Source organism: Podarcis muralis, chromosome 4, assembly GCF_964188315.1.
Source record: "Podarcis muralis chromosome 4, rPodMur119.hap1.1, whole genome shotgun sequence".
NCBI lineage: Eukaryota > Metazoa > Chordata > Lepidosauria > Squamata > Lacertidae > Podarcis > Podarcis muralis.
Window position 1 is genome coordinate 62,287,306 of NC_135658.1, and position 26,720 is coordinate 62,314,025.

The window sequence follows — 26,720 nt, forward strand, 5'->3', positions numbered from 1 at the left end:
TCTTTTTCAAGTTTCCAAAGCTATCCAAATTTTAAAGCAGCTGTGGTTAACCAATGGCCCTCCTATTTAGACTCCCACTACCATGGGAGCTCCAGGCAGCATGGCCAATAGTCAGGGATGATGAGAGTTGTCATTTACGAATATCTGGAGGTTAGCTACCCTTGATAGAAGAACCAAAGCAGCCTTCCTTGACCTTCCCCAATAACTTCCATAAGTGCATGACATGTGAGAAACTGCTTTTGAATCTGAATGAGTCCTCTGGATTACAAAATTTACATCCCATAGCTTAGGTGAAATGTCATTTTGTCATTTGTTTCTTATGGGTTTAAAACCTGCGGTAGTTGTGGTATATGAATTGTTTAAAGTTCATTGCTGCTGTTGAAATACAAATCTTACTTTATGACAACAGGTCTAAAACTGAAGGTTTTAATCTAAACATTTTGTATTCTGCTTGATTTATGTGCCTTATATGTTTCGATCTCATCCTGGTTTATTGTAATTGAGAGAATGAGTATTTGCGTACCTCTTACTTCTATAGTTGCTCTATTGCCTATTTAACATGCTCTACTTTTGTACGTAGGTGCTTTTACCTTATGCAGGCCTGTGGCCATAATGAAGATTTGAGTTTGACTTACTTCATGATAACTGTTTACACAATTGCAGCTGATCAACAACAAAGATTATTTTTAGTGATTCTTGCCCATTTGCATGACCTTACCTTTATGGTTTTTCCAAGGTACATTTTGTCAACCTGAATGCTATGGGCAGCTGTCATCTCTTGCTTTATCCCCCCATATAAACTGTGAGGGAGACCAATTTAAGGATCATATTAAAACAATGAATGACAAAAAACCACAGTGGACCAAATGATTTATATTAGTCTTTCTCTCCAAAGTTTCTGGAATAGCAAGATGGGAGAGAATGGTGAAGCAGCTAAAATATCTCCAGCGGCTATAGCCTGGCTCAGCACTTCAAAAGAATAACAACATTCTAAATTTTGACAGACAAATCCCTTCATGCTACCAAAATGATATGTGACGGGTATTTTCCTTTGCTCTCCTGCGAAACAAGTGCTTTTTACAAGCAAACTGCTAAAGATATTGAAATGTGTTATGAAGGCAGAGACTGTGTGTTGCAAAACTGTCTATGTTCATTTAATTCCTGCTCTAAGAGTTCCAAAGTGAGTAGAAATGTGTTACAATAAGCAGTAAGTGAGATTTGGATGAGAGTTGAAGCAGTTGCTCTAAATGATGTACTGGATCTGCAAGGAAAGGGTTGTATTTCATGGTGACTGACGGAATTAACAAATGTGGTTCATCCCACAGCATCTCTGGTCAGCAGCAGCAAGTATACAAAGAGGCAGCTCTGCTAAAATGCAGAGTAATATTTACAAACACTGCTGGTACACTTGTAGGCCACATCTCCTACCAAGTTGATGTGCTCTTCCATTCCAGTAGAGGTCCATGGCTTAACTTAGCTATATATTTCTAGGAGTCAGATGCTTCTTCCATTCCAAAATGCCTATATCATCACATATTTTCAATCAAGCTTTTAAAACCTGGATACAGCTTCTCTTAAAATAAAAGAAAGAAAGAAGGGAAACGAAGACTTTATCAGGTCCATTCTCCCAATACAGTGGTACCTAGGTTTACGGACTTAATCCGTTCTGGAAGTCCGTTCTTAAACCAAAACTGTTCTTAAACTGAGGTGCACTTTTCCTAATGAGGCCTCCCACCGCCGGTGCCCTTCCACCCTTCGGATTCCGTTCTTAGACCAAGGTAAAGTTCTAAAACCAAGACACTTTCTGGTTTTGTGGAATTTGTAAACCAAATTGTTCTTAAACCCGGACTGTTCTTAAACTGAGGTACCAATGTATATCTTAGGTCTAAACATGATTGAATTTAATGCATAATATTAAAGAAATAAGAAAAGAATGTAACAGGAATAAGAGCGTATATGGTCCGGTTATCCAGCTAGTATCCAGGGTTCTCTGCTTGGTTCTGTTGGCTGGATACTAAGAATAGATGTATACATCTGCAAAAGTACTGTTAGAATTCTATAGGTCTTCAGCATTAGTGGTACAATGGTTATTCACATAACTATCTTTAAGGTGGAAGAATTTCCATTATTTTAGTGAGTTCCTTACTTTTCCGGACATTGGATCCCGGTTCACATTCAGCAGAATTCTCCTCTTGCTGGAGGAAGCTGAGAGGAGGCAATCTTAACTAGCTCTTCCCTCCCCTTGCAGTGTCCCTTATCCGTTTTGAGGGATTGTGAGACCTAGAGAAACATGAAAAGTACTGCAGGGGATGGGAGAATAAGTTAAAAAAAAGAAGATGCTTTACTCTTCTGCAGAGCCTCCTCAAGAGGTTAATGGCTTCCATGAATGGAAGGGCTATATTTTATTTATGGAAGTCACTGTAGATCCAACTCATTGTGTATAAGTGTTTCCATAATTATCTCCTTATGGTGACATTTTCTTAAAAATGGTGGTATGAAAAGGCCGTTTAGCAGTACACCTACTACTTACCTTGGACCCTTTGGGGTGAGAAAAATCAAAGCAGATGGTGAATGACCACTTGTTTCAGAGAATAGTAGCTCCACGTTAAGGATGGCAGGGAGGTTTAACAGACAATTACTGACATAATCCATATGACCCCATATTAGCTGTGGATTTTGAGCCAAAGATGTAACCTTTGCCCAGTGATTGTGCTGTTGAGTTTGACCACAATCGAAAACAGATACAGAAGTAAGCACACTTAGCTCTGCATTGGGTTGTGGACTTTTCCCCCCAAACAAAGTGCTGTGCTTTTATAGATAAGCCTTTAACATGGCTTTGCATGCAAACTTTCACAGAATGCCTCTCTCCCACCTCCTCCTTCCCCAGTAAAAAACAAAGGATAGAGCCCAGGAACTAGGGCAAATACTTTTTTTCCTTTTTATTTTGTGTTCTAACAGAATTTTAGTCAAACATTGAGTACGTGAACATATGACAGTTCCTTTACTGTTTCTCGCACAGCTGTTTATAGAAGAGGAATACTTGGGCGGAATGTTTCTAAAGCCAAATATGGCGGTCTCCAGCCATTTGGAGCCTTTATCTCACATACTCTTCCTTTTCTCATTTGTTTGATTTTATTTAATAATATGACAAAGCATTATAAGAAAATCTTTTCTTTAAGTAGTGTGAATATCAAATAGTACCCATTAATCCCTGAATCATGCTATTCAAAGTGCTTAAATCTACATTAAAAATAGAAGAAGAAAAGTATTCCTGGTGAGACTTGAACAAAAAAAAAACCTTAAAAAAAGAGAAACCAAACCTGCTAACACCTACAGCGTAGCTGTGGTCATACTGCAATGCTTTACAGTTACTTCACAACTCAGATCTAAGCTTCAAAAATATAAAAGGCCATTGCACTGATTTACCTATTGTTGGGAATTTGGAGAGTGGAGGGGAAAAGGTCTGAGATTTGCAATCTCATTAAAGGCCATTAAATTCCATCAGTACTTGGCAGGTGTCTATAATAGCCATCTTACATTTTCAAAGAACAAAATGTGCAAAGCTACTTTGTTGGTCCTGGCAGCTTTATTTGCTTGATGTGGTTTATTTGGCACATGCCCAGGCTTTAATTTTGGTGGTGGTGGTGGGGAGCACATACTAACAAAATAACATTATTAGAAAAGGACCTGAGTTAACTGTCACAGAAATGAATATTGTTAGGCAAATAAATGTCTATATACATCCTAAAGGCTCTTGAATATGACTTGCAGATGCTTCCTTTCCAGTTACAACATGAGACTGGATATTTCCAGTGTACAGGTTGAAGCCCACAAGCACCTCTAGAATGCAGGTTACAGATTGTTTCACCACATTGCATCTTATCCAAACCAAACTATAACTTGGCAGTCAAACAAAACACACAGTATCTATTATAGCAGCCGTTACTGGTCAGCTCTTTAGGAAACTCCCTCCATCTGCGGTGAATTCAATAGTTTTAAATCGTCATTTCCAGCAGTTAAATTGTTGCATTTTGAGTGCAAGACAAACAAAAAGGTCACATTCTGTTCTGATGTAAGTTAATCAGCATTAGAAGTGTGCTCCCAAAAGGCTAGTGCCATATGAAAAGCAATCCTACTGTTCCTCCCTCTCATGGTTCTTATGTGAAATGTGACTATTGCATCAGTATGTGTAAATATGGAGATTAATGCTGACTGTGTTAACATTCAGTGAATGAGGAGTTAATTGGCTCCATTAATGTCTATGACAAACTCTCCTTGAATTCTGTGTGGGCAAAAAAAATCAGTCCTGAGGTTTATGCAGAGAATGTTTCCCAGAGCCATGTTCCATGATCCTTCTTTAACTTTTTAAAGATGAAATCATACATTTAAAATAAAACTAGTTTATTTTATTCAATAACATTAATTGTTTCCAACATTTCTGGGTCTGATTTAAATATTACTCTTTTATAAAATATTGATGTTTGTTGGTATTTACTTTTGCAACCTCCTGAGATCATCTTTAAACAACCTTGGAATTAAAAAAAAACCTTCTAAATTATTACTACAAGCTTCTTCTTCTTCTTTAAAAAAAAGATAAGAATGAATAATAAAGAATTCTAAATTCTGGATGTATCAGCAAAAAGAAAAGGCAATGACCAAACTTTAATATACACGGGGACTCCAAATTGGCTGCAAAAGAATTTTCTCATACTTCTTAAAAGACAACTTTTTTTGTAATACAATGTGACAAACCATATTAGATATTGTCCTTCTGCTTTCCTTTGGTTTGGAAGCCATCACCGTAAATCTCTGCGGGGTTTAGTGCACTTCAGTGCCTATTGCCATACTTGCCTGATGAATGTAAATAATCTCATTTGAAGAATTTAAAGCAAGAAAGAGATCCACTGGTCCCAACCAAAAACGGAGTGGGGGAGGGAGTCACAAACACATCCAACACTTTCTCAGGAACTGAATGAATTAGAGTCGGCATGTTATTATCTTTATATAAAAGGAATACAACCAACTCATAAAATAAAGCATAACACCCTATTTTTCTTTCTACATACTCCATAGTGGTTATTGTGAACCAAGTGATACAGACTGGGTTGTGTATTTTTATTTTGTTTTGTTTTGTTCCACAACTATTAACTATGTGAAATGTTAAGACATTTAGACCACCTGTAATTTCACTCTGTGTGGTGCTGTAAAAAAGGCAAGGGTAAGGGGGTAAAGTGTAGCAGTGGGATAATGAATGAAGATGGGGCTATGAGTCGTTAGTGGGGTCCTCCTAAGAACAAATGTCCCCCTCCCCCCACGCACACGCACACACACACACACACACACACACTGGTGAATTGCTGCAAGCATGGCCGCTGGGAATCAGGCTAGGCGGGCCAACAAATGGATAGTGCTTCTGGATTCAACATAACTGTCCAAGCATTCCCAATAAATGTTTTAAAAAATAACACTCAAACTATACTAATGAAGCAAAAAGGTTTTCCTATCTATACAGCAGTCTCTTCATTTTTTCTCTTTTTTTAAAAAATGCAAATATACAAATCCCAATGACATATAAAACAAAGTCAAAATGTGAATGGCAGGAGACATGGGTAAAACAGGAAGACTGATGCTACAAAGAAATTTGCAAAAACATATGTACAAGACCCTGTTTTTCCTCATATTTCATAGATTGTAATGCATGTTTAACAGCAGCAGTCGAGGATGTAGTTCCAGGCACCAGACTGCAGACTTAGCTTCTACACAAGGGGGGCGAGTTCCCCCTTGCATTTGTGTCACCAAATGACACTTGATATACTGGTTTCCCGTGGTAGGAGTGGCAGTATCGCACTGTTTGTGTGAGCCTCGTCGGGATTCTGCTCCCTGTTAGTTTTTGTCTGTGGCCTCTGCCCATTAATAAGTGTCATAGGGATGTTGCAGTAGGTATGCTGGTTACCTATTGAGGTAAGAGGCAGGGTGCCAGTAGGAGGTACGTCGTATTCATAGCTTCGATAATAGTGTTTCTGGCGCATCTGGGAATGATACGTGTTATGAAAGGTGGAACGCAGATCAGGATGGGCCGTGGCAAGAGCCGTGGAGGTAGCAGCAGCCATGGAAATTGCTGAGACCGTCTGCAGTTCCCCAAAGGGGCCCTGCTCACTGACATCTAAAACCTGCTCGTGTGTGATGGGTTCTATCCTCTTAAAAGGCATTTCGTACTGTAAACGTTTCCAGAATTTGGAATTCAACTTGTTGCATTTTGGTCCGTGCCATTTAATAACAGTTAGGAGTTTGATGGTATGTTTCAGGGCCTCAACCTCCTGGTAGTTCATGATTCCCCGAAGTTCACTGCACTCAATCAGTATCACTTTAATTTCTCCCGTAACTAGCATGTTCCGAAGCCTTGTTTCCAGTTCAAAGATACTCCAGCCTCTTCTTACCACGTAGTTTGGAGTCATGACAATGATCAGTCGCTTGCTTTGGTCTACACATCTGGCCACGTCTTCTATGTATGCTGTAAAGCAAGAGAGGCTCAAGGTCAGGCAAAAATTATACCGGAGCTTCAAATTGCTTAAAAACAAAGTCCTTTTTATTTATGCATTATGCAAACATTCAGTGCAGATTTACAAATAACCATTTGGTCTGGCATGTGTGGTAAATAAGAATTTTCCCCAAGTAAGTTCCCATTCTTCATTCTAGGAACCAATAAAGGAATACCCCTGTTGCAGAGTGCAACTTAGCTTGTACGGTAGGCTGATGTATCTGCATGAGAAAGGGTGGAAAGAGAGAGGAACCTTCATACTTCCTAGGGTGTTCTAGTGCTGAGCTGTTGATCTTCCTTAAATGTTAGACTGATGATATTAGGGTTGCTGACCACACCTTCTACTCACCTTTCTTTTCTCTGTGCCTCCCTCATGAGAGCAGACATACAGGGCGCTTCCTTCAGTTGAGATGCAAGTGCAAGCATGGCTCAGTGCATCTCCACCTTAGCTAGATAAAACTATTATTATTATTATTTATTATTTTACTTTTAGTAAGACTTACAGGGGAAGAAAAGAATTAGAATATTTCCTTTAAAAATGCATTTCCAATAATAAATGCTAGCTTTCTTACTTTCCTAAACCTAGAGTCTCAGTATAATTTTGTCCAGGGTAAAGTGTGCTCCTCAAACTGGGTTTCTGTATTCAGTTCATTTTCTGCTGCGCATTCAACTCAAATACTAACATAGCTTTCATTTGTTTCACTTAGAACCGTACTCCTTTCTTTAAAAAGGGAAGAAGTTCTAATACAAGTTTGTGGAGATATCTTGTTCCTAGTAAGGCTGAAAAGGATAAAGTCTGTAACTGGGACGTCCAAGTTTGGATAGTTCTTATAAATGAGAAAGACAAAGATTTGGCCCCATCCTAAACAATGCAGGTCAGTGTCATGGAGGCTTTCTGCAAGGGAACAATGTATTCCATTATGTTTAATAATGTGGCTCCTTTCCTGTTCTCTGGAGAAGGAATAGAGCTCATGGATTTTTGGTAGCAATCCAACAGAGCATTGGATGGTGGGAGACAAGGGGTGATAATCTGACAAATCAACATGGAGGACATGGATAGGGTTGACACCTCCCACTAGATGTGACAGGCAAGGTCCAACCAAATTTTCTGCCTCCTCTTCAGAGGTAGGAGCATGCCCAGGCCCATGCAGAGCTTGTCTGAGGGCTGGGACAGGAGCCTTGTTAGAATAAAGTTATGAACTCAAATAAAAAAGCAGCCAGTCCCTGGCAGGGCCCCCCAGCTAGCTTAGCATTCCAAAGCCCTGGGCAAGTGTACCTGGCTGTCCCCTTCTCTGCACGGGTGTCAGTAGGAGCCATCCCACTCACCAGACTAACCCTATCTGTAGGATGTGAAGGAGGTGGTCTGTATAAAGTCTTCTGACTATTTAGTGTGCATTTTCCAACTTTTTTAAACCCTTTGCCTCTATTTGTGTTGGCTGAGTGTGTTTCCTCTGCTCCCTGTTCTCCTTTTGATTCCTGCTGTGAGGCATTAGTTTTCTTCATCATTCATTGTTTTTCGTCCCCCTTCCTCTTTACATTTGTGATGATCTGTCATGGAACAACCCCCTTGAAGAAGATAGAAGTGGTTACCCAGACCTCGTGGATGATTGTGAAGTCCTATGCACCCATTCAGCTGCATGTCATTGTAGTTTTCCAATGGTTGACATTTTTAAGGTGGCCATATGGGCTTCTCACACCTTCACTAGACACTCAAAGGTAGATGTGGCATTTGATAGGAAGGCCCTGCAGAAAGTGGTGATGTGTTACAGTGGCGCAGGGGAAGCCTTCCCTGAGTATGTTTATTTCTCTACTATATCCCTTTCCAAGAAATGTCCTCCATCCTGATCTGCCAGAACATGCTAACTTGAAATGCCATGAATTTCTATCTTCCGATTAGGATGGAGGGTATTCTGCCCGCCTCTCCTTCTTCTGCACTGTTTGGTGGGTGTAGTAGGCTTAGGGCATCTGTGCTCACCCAGATATGTTAGAGCTTTCTATTACCCTCTTTCCTTGGGACCAGGAACTTGTTACTTCAATGTGTTATCCTGTTTGAGGATGGTCAGTATGCCTGTTGAAGGTTTTGTTTCAGGTCTCTTGTGGGCATCAGTGACTATCATAGGATGAGGGGGTCATCTTTGCTCTCTCTCAGTTGGTCTGGTGAGTGGGATGACTCCTGCCCCTAAAGAGAAGGCAGAAGACCTGCCTGTCACATCCAGTGGGAGGTGCCATCCCTATCAGAGGAATGTCCTCCAGCCTAATCTGCAAATAGAAATTCACAGTAAGACAAAATTCCTGTTTTCCCACATTAACTATGTTTAAGGCTGATTCAAAAATTCAACCCAATAGAACATTTCTGCAGTAGTTGTTGTTGTAAAAGCCGAGTTCTTAAATTTCCTTGCAAACTGAACCTACTTTTTCACAGTTCAAAACAATTCAATGTCTCATTATTTAGAGACATAATATTGTGTCATTGAGGAATTCCACAAAGTTATGTGTTGTCTGCATATTAATTCAGAGGTTGTTCTTGTACAGGCAGGGCATAATGAAGCCTTGTTTTGCCCCACTGTTATTCTCCATGCAGGAACTGTGTCAAGTAGTTAAGGTACAATGGAAGGAGTATGTACACCTCATTACTCTTCCAAGGATTGTAATTCACCTTATATAGTATATCATCTGAAGCCAGGGTGAGGAAGATATTTCCAGCCCTCGTTTTGGGGGGCTTTGAGGTGGTGGTGATAATGGTGAAGATCACAGCTGCGAGGAGAAGCACTGTGAAACAGGTGCATTGAAAAAAGGTGACCTGAGAGGCATTTTCAGGGCACTTCTGAACAGTTTACAGACAACTTTCAGCCTGGTCTTATTGTTAAGTGATATTTTTCACAATATGTTGTAACTTTGAATAATTTTATTTTGTATCCTCAATTTTTAGATACATTTTACATATCAAGTTCCTGGATCACAGGTATTGGATTTGCGTGATTTATCAGTGTGTAATGGACATTCATTTTCTTCTTTGTTTTAGCTAAAGAGAATACATTGAATCTAATATTTGCAACTGGTAGTATTACTGCTAAACTTTACTACTGTACAGTTTTTTATGAGACAGCATTGAAACAATACTGCATTAAATATATATCTTAAAAAATAAACACACACATATGTAAAGGTACTGGTATACAAACAAACACGTATGCATGCACACACAGAATTGAAACTTACTTCCAGTTGGAATCAAATCTCTATCAGGAATGAACAATTTGTACCCATAATGCTTTTCAAGCATATCTGGTAGGATCTCAAGAGCAAATCTTTCTTCTTCCCCCGTTTCCTGATTCCACTGGTCAGGATCCACTTTGGTGTATGACAGGTATGCATCATAATCTTTGTTATCTGCAGTTTTAAAAGGAAGGGGAATAGGGACAGAAGAAAGATAGAAGACAGACTTGATACTTCCCCTTTTACCAAGAGACATAGTCTGATCTGAAATCTTCTGCCCTGTTACCAATTTTGCCTCCTTCTCCCTGCTTCCGTACTTCACTGTCTGGCTATTTTTGCTTCATTCTATGTCTAGCCAAGTATATTCTCTTCCTTTTTCTTGGTGTTAGGATTTTTTTGTTTGAGAAGCAGAATATTTGTTTGTGAGACAGAGAATCACCTTATTGGAGGGGTGTCTTTAACAATAGGGACAAATGCCCTTTTGGACAAACTTGGAAATTTTAGAGGATAGAAGGAAGAGCTTCACTCATTTTTATCATGAGAAACAACCATCTGCATTTAAGCAGAATTTTCTATTTAAAAGCTGATCCCTCAGGGTTCCCAATTGCTTTTTAAATTTCCACTAGTTTAAAATGTTACCACTCCCTGAAATCACCCTGTCCATTTCAAGCTGGAAGCTGTCACCTGAACTTTCGGCTTGTTTACACACCATAGGTTTAAAGCACATGGCTTCTGGAGCTGTAGTCTGTTAAGGGTGCTGGGAATTGTATCTGTGAGTTCCTTTGGAGGAAGTCGTGTGCTTTCAATATTCCTAACATGTATGGTGTGTACACAGTTGTGTGACAAAAAGTACAGGCCCATCACGGGATCACGGCTCATGTTTTCAGTTACTGAAAACTTAGGGCGGATGTGCACATAGTGAAAGTTCAAAAGTAATCACGTACAGTATTGATTTGTTCTCTAGCATGCTATAAGCAGAAAAAAGAGGCAGATTTCTGGATTTCAAGAACACATTTTGAAAAAAAAATTGTTTCAGTATTATATGCTCTACTGTTCAAATCATTGTCAGATTCAAAATTAGTATCTTCATTAGGATTTCAGGATTCAAATATAAAGTTTTGAAATTTGCTTTCAGAAGGAGTTCTTTTTAGCCAGTATGGTCCTGATTTCACATCTCTCTTGCATACAGCATATGTGTATGCCTTTCTCCCACAAGAACAAATACCTGCTTGTGTGACTACTGTCAGTAGGAACAGGGATGGTGGCAGGGAACTCAAGTAATACAGCGAAAAGGGGGAGGGGAATGAGACTAGATCATCCCTTTGCTAATAAATTAAACTGAAATTCTGTGCTCAACTTGCCCATTTTAAGAACTATAATAAAACATGCATAATTGGGATTGTTGGAAAAACTGAAATTATAAATGCAAAGTTTTGCAAATAATGTGAGCGAGAAGAATTTGTTTGAGAAGTAACAGATCAGCCCTCCCCACCCCACCCCACTTCTAACATTCATTTGAAAACAAATCTGGTGGATGTAAGTATGTGTATGTAAAAAGATAATGGAGACTGCAATGAAAGCCATCCTTTTTATTTCTGTTTCAATGAACCCAGTTCATTGCATTAAGGTGAGCTTTTGTTTTGAACATAATATTATTTCTTTTCCAATGGGAAATAAATGTACTCTTTTCAATATATGCATTCTGTTTGCTTACTTATAAGATTGAATGAAAGAAACCACCATTAATTTTCATTAAGGGGTCAATAATGCCAAGTGCTCTGGAACTAATTCAGTGGAATAAGAGGTCACATTTTGATGTTTGTTTTGAAGAAAGTAGGGAGAAATCAATGGCAGGAGTAGTGAAATGTTAACATCCATCTAACTCTCTAGACAGCATTATGCACAGGCTATAGAGAATATCAATTGCTTGTAAAAAGGTCTGATTGAATATCCTACTCTGTACCATATGTAATGCTAGTGATTCAATGCTGAATTCAGCTATTTGCTAACATTTTTTTCACTTTACTCCTTTTTACCTTTCAGACACAGCTGTAAAACAACAGTATGCCAACTTATAAGGCAGTGCTGATGTCTGGCTATATGCAAGACAAAGCACAGACCCTTTGCAGATATGATCTCTGTATGTGGAGTAAAGTGAAAAGGTCTCCTCCTGCCTCTGACATTACATGTCTTGCTGCCCTTCCCTGCCCCCACAATATTCACATCTTAACTGCAGAAAGCTGCAAAGGGGAAACCTACTCATTTGGGATGCACTTGCATAAGTTCCCAAACAATTAAAAATCCCACATGTAGATGTCCCCATTGCAAATATGTGAGTGTTGGGGACAGGGTGGGCAGGATACATGAGGAAGCCAGGAGCTATAATCACAGTTACCCATCATGTGTTTAGTTCTAAGAAGATAAGAATCCTGCTGGATCAGGCCAGGGGCCCATCTAGTCTACCATTTTGTTCTCACAGTAGCAAACCACATGTCAATGGGATGTCATTATGCAGAGCTTTGCGACTCGGATTCAGAGGCATACTGTCTTCTGCAGTGGAAGTAGCCATTTATAGTTTCCCTCCCTGTTTAATTACAGATATTGGTAAGAGAGCTCAACTGCCCATTCAACACTGGCAAGAACTTTGAGTACAGCTGAGAACATAGCAAGGCCCTAATCGCAAACCTGTGCTCAATCAGGAACTGCTATCTGGATAATATTCTGGCTGTGAAAGGTAATAGAAATAAAAATGTTCCTATTGAAACTGATGGAAAGCCCCCTATCACTGTCCCCTCCTCCTCTCTTTCTGTTCCTGAAATATGTCTGCTATCAACTAGTTCTTCAAGACTGGGAGAATTCTGATACCGTGAAAACACACTCACTGATGGGCTCCTGAAAAGAAAGTCAGAAGATACAGAGACTGTTTCGTACGTAATAATTTTATATTACAACAGTAGGAATTTTTGTTACTAGTGAATGATTTATCTAATTTTCTTTAGATGGGATAAGGAAGAAAGATATATTTCAATGAAAATATGTGGTCATTAATGCAAGTTTAATATGAGCAATGGTGCACTGAGTTGACATGGGCCTTCTTCACTTGCATATTGAAATCTGCTTCTCTGTGATGCAATTCCATGCTACTAGGGAACATGGGTGAATTAAGTGGCTACATAAATGTTCCATTATTCTGGAACCATCTATTTCATATACAGGTTACTGAAAGTGAGAATGTAGGCGAAGCTGAGCTGAAGGAAAACTGATTCATGAGTTGAATTCTGCAGTCACTATCATAGATACCGATCAGGCTTGAGGATTATCAAACTGTGACTCTCATTTAGAATTGCCACTAAAGCTCTGGTTATCTAGCACTTAATCTAGCAAATATCTACTGATTGTTATTTCACTGCTATAAGAAGAAGATGGAATATACACATTAGCTCCAGTGCAATGAACAATTCACAGAGAAAGGCAAGTGGATATGTTTAAGAAATACCTACAAAAATATAACAATGACATAACATCTATGGCAGCGTTTGAATGACCCTTGTGTAAATTAAATACTACTTAGCAAGGCAAAACGGTACGATATGTTATAAGAAAGTACTAGAAACTATAGTAAGAGTAAGGTAAGAAGTATAAGTACATTCAATGTCATAAATGTAACTTACATCGGGAAAAGACGGGAAGTCTGTTTTCATATAATTTAGTTTATTGAATTTTTATTTTGGTTTATTTTTGTTTAGTTAAAATTATAAGAAAATAGCATGTACAAATACAAGTTTAATTCAATATTTAATGGTATAATTATTTAAGGCTGTACATGTACCTAAGATTATGTATGGATGTCAATTAATAAAAAAATTAATTAAAAAAATGAATAACAAAAAACAAAAAATTGAGAAAGGCAAGTGTTGCTATAGATGTTTTCAAGGCTTGCCTAGTCATTTGTCAATTTTACAATAGGTGAACCACCAACCTGAATCAGATACTATGGTTGCACCTACATCCTGCTAATGATAGCTGAATCCAAATCACAATGGATGGCAAATAAAAGGAATTGTCTTTTGGATAATTTTCAATAGTACCAAAAAGCAGTAGAGCCACAAGAAAGTTTTGCAATTATTGACCTATGCCTGTTTTCTGGAATTTTAGATTACTTACTGAAATGTGGACTCAATCTAAGTTCATAATGTGCAATTTAGAGGCTCTGCTGTACAATGAGCAACTCTATAAATATATTTCCAACCTGGACTTCTCGTAGGCCAAGCATATATTTTTTTAAAAATGTAGTGGAATGCTTTGCCTTACTCTGACTCTAGGTTTTTTGATGAGAACACATGGCTGATTTCTGACTTTTTGCAGGCTAAAGATCAAACAGACAGAGAGTTAAGCTCTAGCAAAGTCTTAGATACATTGTCAGCTTATGCCTCCTCTTTGAATAGAACTTCAATTAATTTTCCAAAGCATGTAAAGAAGCACAGCTAAAATCTTCTATCAATGTATCTTGCAAATGAAGATGTGATTGATTTGTTGCTTGCACTTTGGCTCTAAGTATAGATTATGCCATTTGAAAGATTTGCTTTTTGTCAGAGGAACATGCTTTAGTGATAAACATACTACCCTCTCTCCTTCTATGCGTAGGAAGATAAACAGCACCTGCTATTGAGCATATAGAAGCTGGAATGCTGAAAACATTTACCAAGCCTCCTGAACTGGCAAGGAGATTAAAGATAAGAAACTGATTTCTGAAATCTCTGTCTTGCTTTAATAGGTATTTATTCCAAATGCTGTCAGTATTGTAGTGTGCCACCCCAATCTCCAAGTGGCGCAAGATTCCAGGAATTCCAGGAGCTTAATACACTCTTAACTGGGAAGAGATCCCTTCAAGTCTTCCTGGCTTACTTTTTAGTAGACATGCATTCAATTGCACTGTTAGTTGCCTACTAAGGCTTCTCAGTACAATTCTAACAGTACAATCTATGCATGTTTACTCAGAAGTAATTAACCTCACTATATCTTATTCCCCAATAAGTGTGTATAAGATTGCAGGCTAAATGTACTTTTAATTGAAGATTTCCATTGGCTGCCATGTGGGAGTGGCAGAAACATATATTAAGTGCACTAGGGAACAGAGCAGACTTTATCGCTTGCTGTCTTCTTATGAATTCATTATGCCTTAATGTTTAGAAGTCTCAATCACATAAATTATTAAATTCCAGCATTTCTGTGATGTTTTTAATACACACTTATTAAAAATGAATTATACAAATAGTTTGATGTTACATTAGACCCTGCAATATAATAGGGTGACATAAAATAAGCAACAAATTAAGCACAAGAAGCCCAACACACCATCATTTTCAAGTACAATAACAAAAGACCTGTATCGTTTATTCTTTTGCTGACTTTCAGTTGTCAGCTCAGCTCTGAAATTGATATAGACACCAAATGCAATGCTATTTAATTAGTTGGACCCAAACTGAATGATCTATTATTAATGATAGACGTTTGCTTAGTTTTACTCTAAAAACTTCAGAAATACTTATTAGTTGATCAGCTTATATGCAAAACAAATTACACTCTTCAACACTTAGAACAAAAATCTCTCTGTGCATTGCCACAAATTCTTAGAAGTCAGTCTGAGTTTGAGAGTCAAACTTTTGTATTTCTCTGTTATGAGTTGAAATTTTTAATAAAGTAGACATTAAGAAAGAATAAGTCAACCGGTTAGGAAAAAGTTAAACATTTCTGTAAGCTTTAGTGTTCTGCAACCATTTAAGTAACGAGGTATTAAATGCATCTTCTGTTCCGATATTTATATGTCCAAGTCAAAATTTACCTACAGAATCTTTCTAAGGCATAGGGAATAAACAATGGCAAAATTGTTTATTTTCTACCTTTCTATATCTGCACAGATAATCTATTACAAACTATCCCATTAAAAGAAAATCCTGCTTGCTTATTTATTTATTTATTTATTTGATTTAAACACTGCACCTTCCTCTAAGAAGCCCAGGTGGGCAAAAATCTAGCAAAAGCACAGTGTCATAGACTGAGGAGTTTGTATAGATGAACATGGACTATTATTTAAATCTAAGACAAGAAAAGACTAGGCAGAAGGTCCTAGGTTCAGTCCAAGAACCTTCAGTCAAAGCATCCCAGATAGCAGGGTGGGAAAGGACATAAGCTATAGATCAGGCATAGGCATACTCGGCCCTCCAGATGTTTTGGGACTGCAACTCCCATGATCCCTAGCTAACAGGACCAGTGGTCAGGGATGATGGGAGTTGTAGTCCCAAAACATCTGGAGGGCCAAGTTTGCCTATGCCTGCTATATATCTTAGAGACTTGCTGCCGCTCAACAAAGGGTATACAGGGATAGATGACCTACCAATCTGACTCTGCACATCCAGCGTGAAACAATATGCACCTATGAGGGTTACCAAAAACAACAACAGTGTTATAATTATTCAAATTCAAGAAAGTTGAACGTGTTGCTTTTTTACTTGGTGGAGTAATAATCTGTGTTGATAATTCTCATAAGATTAACTACAGAGGGTAACTGTGGGGCACTCTGGTAAAGTTTCAGGGCAGTCAGTTAATGGAAATACAGAATCAAGTCGTTTGTGATGTTTAGGAAATCAAAATGAATGAGGTGAAAATTCCGTGTTTACAAACTTATCTCTTTATGCACAACAAAGGAGTTGTAAAATAATAAATCATCTAATGGGAAATTAACGCAGGTTAAAAGGAAAAGCATTAGGAATAAGTCAGAAGCTGAGGTTTTTCTATTCCCGAAAAACCTACAAAACAGAGACGTTGCAGCATGGGCACAGAAGGATGAAATGCATATATTAAAAGAACTCGGTAACTTATATCAACAAAATAAATGAGTGCAATAAATATTGGTGGCATAATACATTTTTGGTAATGATTATGTGATTATTTTTTTTAGCCCTCCCCTATTAGGTTTAACATGAAAAGTTAAAGTGTTAATGAGCAAATCCAGTTTTTAAATGCATTTCAAATAATAAAAGCAGCAGAAAAGAAACCTATATATGTAATAGTGATAGTTATAGATCCAGCTGGCAGAGCATTTGCTAATGGGGTTTCATCTTGAGCAAGAAGAGTAGCACTTTGGTCCATACAAAATTCATTTTGAAGTGTTGAAAACAGCTGACGCAGGGAAAAGCTGTATTGCAGTGATTTTATGGATAGACCAGATAATCTTATCTATAGCTAATGTTATTATTCCAAACATGGATTTTTTTTCTTTATTGGTTTTTTTCCACAGACGTCAATAGATTCTTCTTCTTTAATTATTGGTGATGTTATAGTTTTGTATTAGATTCTTTTCATGACAGAAATGCTTCATTTAATACTGATATCATGTGGTCTCAAAACGAAGAGTGAGATCCAATGTCACGCTAGCAGATGCAATGGATTATTATTATTATTAATTATATTGTTTATACTCTACCCACTCTGAGCTGCTTCCAGCAAAATATAAAATAATAATAAAATGTCAGATATTAAAATCTTCCCTGAACACGACTACCTTCCGAGAGGAATTTCTCATCCTATCCTCTCCCTGCAGTGTCCATCTACTCCAACCCTCTGAAGCAGATTTTGGGGTGTGGGGGAGCTGTAGAGGGGAAGGAAACATGTCCTATTTGTGTAAGGAGATGCCTGCACAAATAGGACACCACAGTTGGATATCACCCTAAATGACACAGATCCCAATGGCTGTAAATTTGTTTGCTAGAGTTCTTAAACTGCACAGTTCTGTTAGGTGTCTGAAGAGAAGGCTATTGAGCTACTGGCATTCTATTAAAAGCAATACAGAAACAGAAGCTTTGCAGACAGACTAGTTAACAGGAACCATTGCCGAAAGAAGTTCCATGAAGAACTATGTAAAGAAGACAATTCCGCTTAGCCACTTGTCGAGGTGGTGTTGTGGGACTGCAGGGCTCCTGGCCAGCAGGAGTCTTCTGGCAATGGGGGATCCAGCTGGTCCTCTGAGCTGTCCAGGAGGTCGGAGTCTAGGCCTGCCTGGTGGATTGGCCTATTGCAAGCAGGTTCGGGGCCAGCCTCTTCCTGGGAGGTGGGACCAACTGAGGCCAGTAGGCTTCACTTGGGTCCGCTCTTTGGGTATTTAAAGCAGCCTGCCCCTGCTCCCTCTTGCAGTTTCCTTGTTAGTTCTAATCATAATAACCCTCAAGAGCTCTTTCAGAATATTAACATACCAGTTGCAAATGAAGATCAGATCGTGTGATTATCATATCATTATCATGACATCTTTTGTGTCATTCAATCAATGCTAATAGCAAAAGCCCCGGGACTAGATGGTTTCTGATAGAATGGTATACGAGAATATTTACCGTATTTTTCGCCCTATAGGGCGCACTTATTTTTTTGGGGGGAGGGGGAAAAATTATTTTCCTCCCTGAGCCCCAAACAGCAAAGAAGCCAGGACAGCGAGTGGGATGGATCCCGCTCGCTGTCCTGGCTTCGTTTTTAGCCTCGGGGCTGGGAGTCCGGGAGCGAAGGCGATGTTGAGCAACCTCGCCATCGCTCCTGGAGCTTGCGGGGCTGGGGGCGGGGGAAGCCCGAGCTTCCCCCAACCCCGGCCCCCAGAACGGGTCCAGGAGCGACGGCGAGGTTGCATTCAACCTCGCCATCGCTCCTGGAGCTTGCCGGGCTGGGGGAAACCCAAGCTTCCCCCAACCCCAGCCCCCAGAATGGGTCCGAGAGCGATGGCGAGGTTACGCCATTGCTCTCGGAGTTTGCGGGGCTGGGGGCGGGGGAAGCCCGAGAATGGGTCTGGGAGCGAAGACGAGGTTGAGCAACCTCGCCATCGCTCCTGGAGCTTGCGGAGCTTGCTGTCCGCAAGCCTTGGGAGCGCGGTGGGAAGTCGTGCCGGGCTCCCAAAGGCTTGCGGAGAGCTGCCCGAAGCCCAGGGTGCGCCCCGCTGCGCTCTCTGGGTTTTGGGCTGCAGGCTTTGGGAAGCTTATGTGAGGTCTCTAGGACCTTGCCAGAGCCCTCACACCTCTTTCGTGAAACAAGTATTTACTAGGCTTTGGGAAGGAGCACTCTGTACAAAGCAGGCATAGGCAAACTCGGCCCTCCAGATGTTTTGGGACTACAACTCCCATCAGTGGTCAGGGATGATGGGAACTGTGTTCTCAAAACATCTGGAGGGCCGAGTTTGCCTATGCCTGGTACAGAGGAAGTAGTCATGCTGCCCTAAATCTGCCTTTGTCAGAGTGATTCAGGGTTGGAGCATCAGACAGGAAAGAGGCAGGCATTGGGTGGTAAAATTTGAGTGATGTAAGGTGGTTCTGGAATTAAGGAAGACATAGGCATAATTCCTTCTCCCCTTCATTGCCAGTTGGAGCTCTCTGCTAGGACCTCAAAGTGTTCTTTAGATGAAAGGAGTGTTTCCACCCACAATTTGTTTGACAGAATTGTTACAACATTAACATTTTTTCTGCATACTTGAATTAGATTCAACTAAGCCCCCATGTACAAGGTTAATCATGAACAGTAGAACTTACATATATCTTAAATTTAGCAAATGCCTGACATATTGTGTATTTTTGCTAGTGCTAATACCTTCAAAACCAGCATAATTTAGACAGTAGCTGGAGTGAAAATTATAGCAAAGAGATATAAAGTGTGATTAGATGCTGTTTGTACTTTATTGATTTCCCCCCCTAATCCATTTCCCTCAATTTCTAAACTGTTAGATCTATTAAATGAATGTTCACCTCTATCAAGAGTCTTAATAAATTGAAACAAGTCAGTAATCAAGCCTAACAACCATAAGGGGAATGAACCTGTAGTACAAGGTTGACTGTTCCAGGTGAATATTAATTTTTATTAAGTACCTAAGGTTAATCATAACTGTCAGTTTGTCAGGAATAATCACTGCTAAATTGAATTCTGTGGTAAAAGAAATTCAATCATATTTAAGCCAATGTCAAATAACAAAACCAAACAACAACAACAACGACAATAATTAGTAGCAGTAGTAGTAGTTTTCACTTTGGATCCAGATAAAGATATTAACCATTGCCATTTTTATTTCACATATTTATATCTTATGATGTATATCTCTAATAAGCTGAAATACTACAGTTTTGAAATATACCACATATTTGTGGGGTATTTCAAGAAAATTGGAAATTGCATATCGTAAACTGCAGAGTATATGTATATGATTAACCTTGGGTCTGGGGCAGCTAATATCATTGACATCTCAACAGTAGCGGTCCATGAGCAGCATTCCAGAAGCAGTGGTAAGGACAATGCATATCAAGGTTGGGAAAGCTCTGGTCTGGTACCAATAGTGTCCCATAGGTTTACATGCACCAGTGGGGCAGCAGTACTGCCAACCTGCAGCTTCCTTAACCCTTGCATCCTCCTTGCCCCATCCCATCCCCATGCATGCAGAATTACTGGGAGCGCTCCCGTTTCTTCACATGCCGTTGCTAAATTTCAGCATCTTATGGGGAACAATACACAAGTGTTTATAGAGTGGGGGAACTGTTTATTCTTACTGGCTAGTGCATAATTGTACAATGTTTTGTCCATTTACATGTGTGCGATCTCTTGTTGACTAAATCATTACTATGTACTTAATAATGTTGAAAGAATGGACTGGTCAGAGCGTATGTACTTTGAAAGCACGATGACAAATTTCTTCTGCAGACACCAATTGCAGAAAATACATTTACACTATTTCCTAACTAATGTTTTAACACCAGGGGCTTCTATCAAGCCCTCTGGATACTACAAATTTTAGATTCTGTTAACCAGGAAGTGTTGAAAAAATGACTTCTCTAGGTCACTGAAAGTAAATGCTGGTTCAACAATTAGGTTGAAGATCTGTTACAATGTCATCCCCAGAAAGTAGAATTAAACTGATCTAGATTTAGACGGATCTGTTTAGGACACACTCCTATGAGACACTGACAGAAGTACACATGTGTGGTTTAAAGTGTTTCTTAAATTTCTTGACCTGATCTGCAATGGTATTGTTGTAGAATAGTAACATTTTAGTAACTCCCCCCACCCCACCCGTTTTAATATAGCACTTATATTGTAATTTGAAACATTCATAGTTGAATGTAAGCCCCACTGAACAAGAGGACATATATAGAAATATTCCTGGTCAGGAAAAGGTCAGATTCCTGGTCAAACAACAGTGCTGAATTACATATGCATAGGCATATTTTCTTCTGACTATGGCCCCCTCTAGACATCCTTTCTATTGAGAGTTCCTGATTACTTGTGTTCATGATTCTATTAAGGTAGTCATACGTGATCTTGCTTTAAAGACTACTTGTTCCTGCAAAAGTTTTGGAATCGTCTTACTGCTTCATTTCTTGTCAGTAAATATCCTGTAATTTTCTGCTGAAATTCTGTAACTGCAAATTTTCTGGGGGGTTTCTTCTTCTCCCACCTTTGTTGCATCATAGCCATTCTGGACAGCAATAAGGTGATAGTAGCATTGGGGAAACATTACAGAACAACTAATAATAAATGCACCACCAATGCACTGTTAGTGTGCCAATAATATGTTGCAGAATACACCTGCAATAAAACATCAGTCTGGAGAGGCCCAATGACTTGTCTGCATCATTTAAACATCCTGATTCCCTCAGTTGCTCCCTTTAGCATGTTTTACTCTAACTGTTTTATAGGCTTACCTATTATATACGAAGGATTGGAATCAGCGAGTCTTCTTTTTGCTGTTCTTTGGTGATCTTGTGCTTTGACTGCGTTCTTCCTTTTTGTTGCCTTTATTTTAACTTTGTTTCAAATTAAAATTCCATGGGTTTTTATATATATATATAAAAGGGTATATGGAGAGGCTTGCTTGCTTACCTCCATCTAGTTCTTCAGCACCAAAATGATTCCTGTAGAATAGCATAATCTCAATCTTGTAGCACTTGTAGATAGTCACTAAACAAACAAGTAGCAGCAGAATAGCACCAAGCCCGCCAGCAAGCTCAACTGTATACATCAGCTCTGCAAAGAATTATAAAACTTAATAACCACCACATTCTGAACTAAAGGCAGCCATTTATTATCATGTTGTGGGGGCAGAAAATGCTGTCAACAGTTCAAAAATACATGATATTTAGATATTCTGTCTGTAAAAAGAGCATGTGTTTTACTAGTTTGTTGTCACAGGTATAACACCATTTTTTACAGAAGGCAACAACCATGGTTATCTTTTTGTTGTACACAACAGTTGTGTGATATGCACAACTGTTTACATATGCAGTTGCATTGCTCAAGGAGTTTTTGTCAGTCATGTAGGATGAAGCTAAATATATACTCCCCCCCCCCCAAATTTAAATATGTGAAGACAAATTATTTCATGTCTTCCAGTGTCTCATGGATCGGTTGTGTTTTAATATCTCTGACACCATTCCCTGTTGATATGCAATTCATCTTCCCTTCTCAACTCTCCATAAACAGGTTTGCCTTTTCTCTCTCTCTCTTAGATGTTGCAAATCACCCCAATTTGTCATTTCTGACATTCAGAGCTGGAACGTGACCACTTTCTTGTGTTATGTTGTACCACTGGAGATTGCATGATGGATTGAGATCACTGTCATGTAGGTTAGTTTTCAAGGATGAAAAAAAAAATCCACACAACTCAAGACAAATGTAATCATACTGTCTGTCAACAGTAATCTCCTTGGTAATATCACTTATCGGATAATAACTGCAAGTGTTAAAGTCATCATTGCCCATTGCCCTCACAATTACCAAGCAGTTGCATACGGGTGACCATACTATTATTCCTGCTGCTGTTAAGACAGGAAATGAGGGGTGGTAAAATGAAGAGAAACATCGCTAAATGTCATAAGGCTGTTGTATTGTTTCACAAGCTGTATTGAAATTAGAGATGAAGAATAGTCTGTCATTCTAAAAAAAATTAAAAAACTGAAATACATTATTGCTTGTAATATTTCTATCATTCAGCCTAGAAAAATGGCTGTGGCTCAACATAAAAAAAAAGCTTTAAAATACTGTTTAACAGATGAAAAGGGAAAAGAGAATGCAGAATTAAAGGACTGTGTTGTGCATGCACTACAGATTAGTGATTTTTGCAGAAAACAACAACTATTATATTTATCTATATCCTGCCTCTCCCTCAAGGAGCTTAAGGTGCCCTGCATGGTATGCTCCATATTTCATCATCACAACCCTGTGAGGAAGGCAACTGTGAAGCTAAGTACTTACCCACAATATATTGGGCTGCAACATTATGTTATACATATCTAGGGTCTGACCTGGAAGTTCATGGCGTGACCATGAATAAGTGAAGTGAGCCTGAGTTCCATTATCAGAGGCTATGTGTACCTACTATTATACCCAGTGATGGCATGATGACTATTCACTATTTATCAGGTAGATTTAAAACAAAACAAAACTCAAGAGCCTGGATCATCAAGAGTACGCTAGTCCATGAAAACGTATTATATTATAAATGTGGTAGTCTTTAAGGTGTCACAAGACTCCTTGTTGTTTGTGATAGAACCAACTGACACAACTGCCCCTTGGAAATTTTTGACAGGGAATTTTATCCCATTGTCACGTGTGCTATATTGTCGTGGTTTTTGTTTAGTATTTGCTGCTATAACAATTCAATATCATATATTTCAATTATAGAAATACAAAAGCTAGAGGGGGGGGGGGAACATAAGCAATAATAGTTCTTTCCACTGCCTAGGTATGTTTATGCTTTTATTACTGAGATGCATGCAACTGCTATAAAAGCCTCAGTGTTCTCTAGAAGACAATAAAATGTAATTAAATATTATTTTTGTTTTTTTTTTAAAAAAGGATTTATTTAACACACCGTTCTCTTAAGAATGGTAATGTAACCTCCTTTATATTCTACAGTTTTAAGATCAGGAGTGTTGGTTCCACGTATTTGGAATATTTCTTATCTATAGGGAAAAGATGTTTGTTTTCCTCAAATAAATAAACCCACAACAGTTTCATTAGAATAGTAATAAAATGGCTTAGAAAATAAATGGAAATGGAAATTGTACAGCACTGGCTTACTACATTGCTGTTTATCTTTTTCTGCCACATGTGATGCAGCTGTTCAGTGGTAACCAGAAGATGGGGATTTAATGTGCCAGGTTGCTAGGTGCAAAATACACCATTTTTATTCCTGCTGTAATGATGATGCATTAAGGCAAGGGAAAAATACTAGTATAGAGAAACTAGACTAGAATTATTACAAGATCAAACAGAAAAAAAATCATGTGTTTTTTTTTAAAAAAACAATTATTGTGTATGTTACTGAATGCTTATGCTACAGAAGACATCTCATATGGGACCATAGGATGTCTCATTTGAAGAACACTTTCATCAACCTTTAACAGTTAAAACTATAAAAAACCCCACATCACATATTTGCTTCAGTTCTGATGAAAGAACACTTAGGTCCCACTGAAATCAGCAGGATGTAAATTTGCTTAATTTTACTCTAGATTGCACTCAATCCCTCCACTTCTCACAGATTGCTTGCCAAGCCAGAATCAATCTGGAGAAACTGAGAGTTTCCTCTATTGACCTTACTAATTGCACCAAATGCTTTTCTTTCCAGAAGCAATGTAACATCCCATGCTCCTACATTACTTCTAGCATGGCATGTGTCCAACACAAAATCCACTTGTTGGTACATGTATCCAATCCAAAACGGTCCCGTGACTCTCACCTCCCAAAAATATTTGGAACTTACCTGATTAAATCAGTACAGTTGGAAGGCTGTGGTCACATGACTTTACAAAATGTAAGCCAGAGTAGCTTGACATATCCAGTACAGTGGTACCTCAGATTAAGTACTTAATTCATTCTGGAGGTCCGTTCTTAACCTGAAACTGTTCTTAACCTGAAGCACCACTTTAGCTAATGGGACCTCCTGCTGCTGCTGCGCCGCCGGAGCACGATTTAAGTTCTCATCATGAAGCAAAGTTCTTAACCCGAGGTACTATTTCTGGGTTAGCGGAGTCTGTAACATGAAGCGTATGTAACCTGAAGCGTATGTAACCTGAGGTACCACTGTATTGTCAATGAACTCTTGCCTTATGCTACATTTTGCCTTATTGTTACAGGGCTGCTACATTTTGCATTACAGTAATACCTTGGAAGTCAAACAGAAGCCGTTCTGGAAGTCCGTTCGACTTCCAAAACATTCAAAAACCAAACCACGGCTTCTGATTGGCTGCAGGAAGGTCCTGTAGCCATTCGGAAGCCCCGTTGGACATTTGGGTTCCAAAAGAACGTTCGCAAACCAGAACAATCACTTCTGGGTTTGCAGCGTTTGGGAGCCAAAACATCCGAGTTCCAGGGCGTTCAGGATCCAAGATATGACTGTATTGTTACAGGGCTGCAGCAGCTGCAAGTATTATACTTTATTTGAAAGTTCTGGAAGTCAGATATATATATATATATATATATATATAAAATATATAATTTCCCACTTCAAGGGGAAGGAGGGAAGAAAGAAACAAGAAGTGCACACCATTTCATATCTGTTTAGACTTTGTGTTATGACATTAAATCACAGGCCTTGCCCTGTTTAAGGACTGAGAGAGCTCTGAAAACTGCAGAGGAAAATTACCAGGCATTTCCTTGGGGAAATGGCATTCTGTTAAACACAACAAATGAATGAGTGCTGAAGAGTTACATTTGAGGGCAAAGCAATCATTAGTTACAGGCAATTAACAATAGTCTTGCGGTAGCACAAGCCTGGATCTACTCTAATGGAAAAGTCCATTGATTGCTTTTCAGTTGTAGATTTTTTAAAGAAATAAATTGCTTCAATTTGAAACAAGATTTGCTACAAGCTTTCTGACCAATTGCTACACTTGTTTTCTTATCAAGATAGTTTGACCACAGAACCCAGTGAAAGAAACAGCTAATTAAAATAAAGTACCGCTATTCACTAGACATATTGAATGATATCATGGGTAATAAATGCATTCATTCTACACTAATCCTACCATAATTATCAGATGTACTTCTGGGATATCTTTGATCTGCACCTGGTTTTAATTTTTGATAAACTTCTCAGTAGTGTCACAGAGGTAATTTACTTATCATTAACTGCACTTGCACAGAGAAGTAAACAAATGGAAGAGTGCTCTCAGAAGCTTCCACCCACTACTGATTGAGTTTTTGAGAGTCTTTATATCCCCTACTTATCACATGCAAAGATGCTTTTGTATTAAACACTAGGCTGCAAAAATATGACTAAAGTTCCCAAGTATGTAATTATCTGTCTTCCCTCACACACACCACTTAAAATTGTATCTATTTTACAGAGTTACCCTGGTCCCTAAACTACAGTTCCCTGCAGCCATTGGGATCATTTGCATAGCTCTATCTAAATAGTGATTGGATTAAAAACAGAGAAACACATTTTTAGAATTTTCATGCAGTTTGCTCAGCCTTTGCCTTCCTTCATTAAACATGCAAATTTGAAAGTGGAAAGTGAAAGTGGAAACCCAGTTCTAGCAATCTAGAAACTTATCTCAGTTCCAGTCATGAGTATCTTGAACACAGTGATGGTGAGAAGAACAAGCATGGGAGTTGTTCTCAAGAAAATAACAATACTACAAAGCCTGAGGGCCTTCAGCCAAGCACTCCTTTATATTGCACTGCAGCCGCTCCATGATTGCCTCACTGCTTCAGAAGCTGCAGTGCTGAACGGTGGTTGGCTGTCCTGATGAGCTACTATAGGGACAGTCTCAAATCCCAACCTCAAAATGGTCTGCTGAAAACACCAGTCACCAACCAAGCTTCAAATTACAAGAAAGGAGATTCTGACTAAACAGCAGGAAAAATTTTCTAAGTAGGAGCTGTTTGACGGTGGAATGGATTCACTCGGATGGTGGTGGACTCTCCTTCCATGGAGGTTTTGAAG

The 26,720-nt window shown here is 38.9% G+C and overlaps 1 protein-coding gene and 1 long non-coding RNA gene across 6 annotated transcripts in view; one reads left to right on the plus strand and one right to left on the minus strand.

Moving 5' to 3' along the window:
* Positions 1-23,573, plus strand: part of LOC114596200 (uncharacterized) — a 99,568-nt gene extending 75,995 nt beyond the window's left edge. The window contains exons 4-7 of one of the 3 annotated variants that reach the window (XR_013392621.1): positions 12,353-12,488; positions 12,592-12,681; positions 14,399-14,528; positions 22,276-23,573. This is a non-coding gene — a long non-coding RNA (uncharacterized LOC114596200). The remainder of the gene's footprint in view (positions 1-12,352; positions 12,489-12,591; positions 12,682-14,398; positions 14,529-22,275) is intronic. The other 2 variants (XR_003706461.2, XR_003706463.2) reach the window with 2 other exon arrangements.
* Positions 5,328-26,720, minus strand: part of IL1RAPL1 (interleukin 1 receptor accessory protein like 1) — a 648,622-nt gene continuing 627,229 nt past the window's right edge. For 2 of the 3 annotated variants that reach the window (XM_028727453.2, XM_028727452.2), the window contains exons 9-11: positions 21,650-21,793; positions 9,758-9,928; positions 5,328-6,511 (exon numbers count right to left, since the gene is read on the minus strand). In XM_028727453.2, coding sequence (XP_028583286.1) covers positions 5,793-6,511; positions 9,758-9,928; positions 21,650-21,793 — 1,034 coding nt within the window. In that variant the 3' untranslated portion in view covers positions 5,328-5,792. The remainder of the gene's footprint in view (positions 6,512-9,757; positions 9,929-21,649; positions 21,794-26,720) is intronic. The other variant, XM_028727454.2, reaches the window with a different exon arrangement.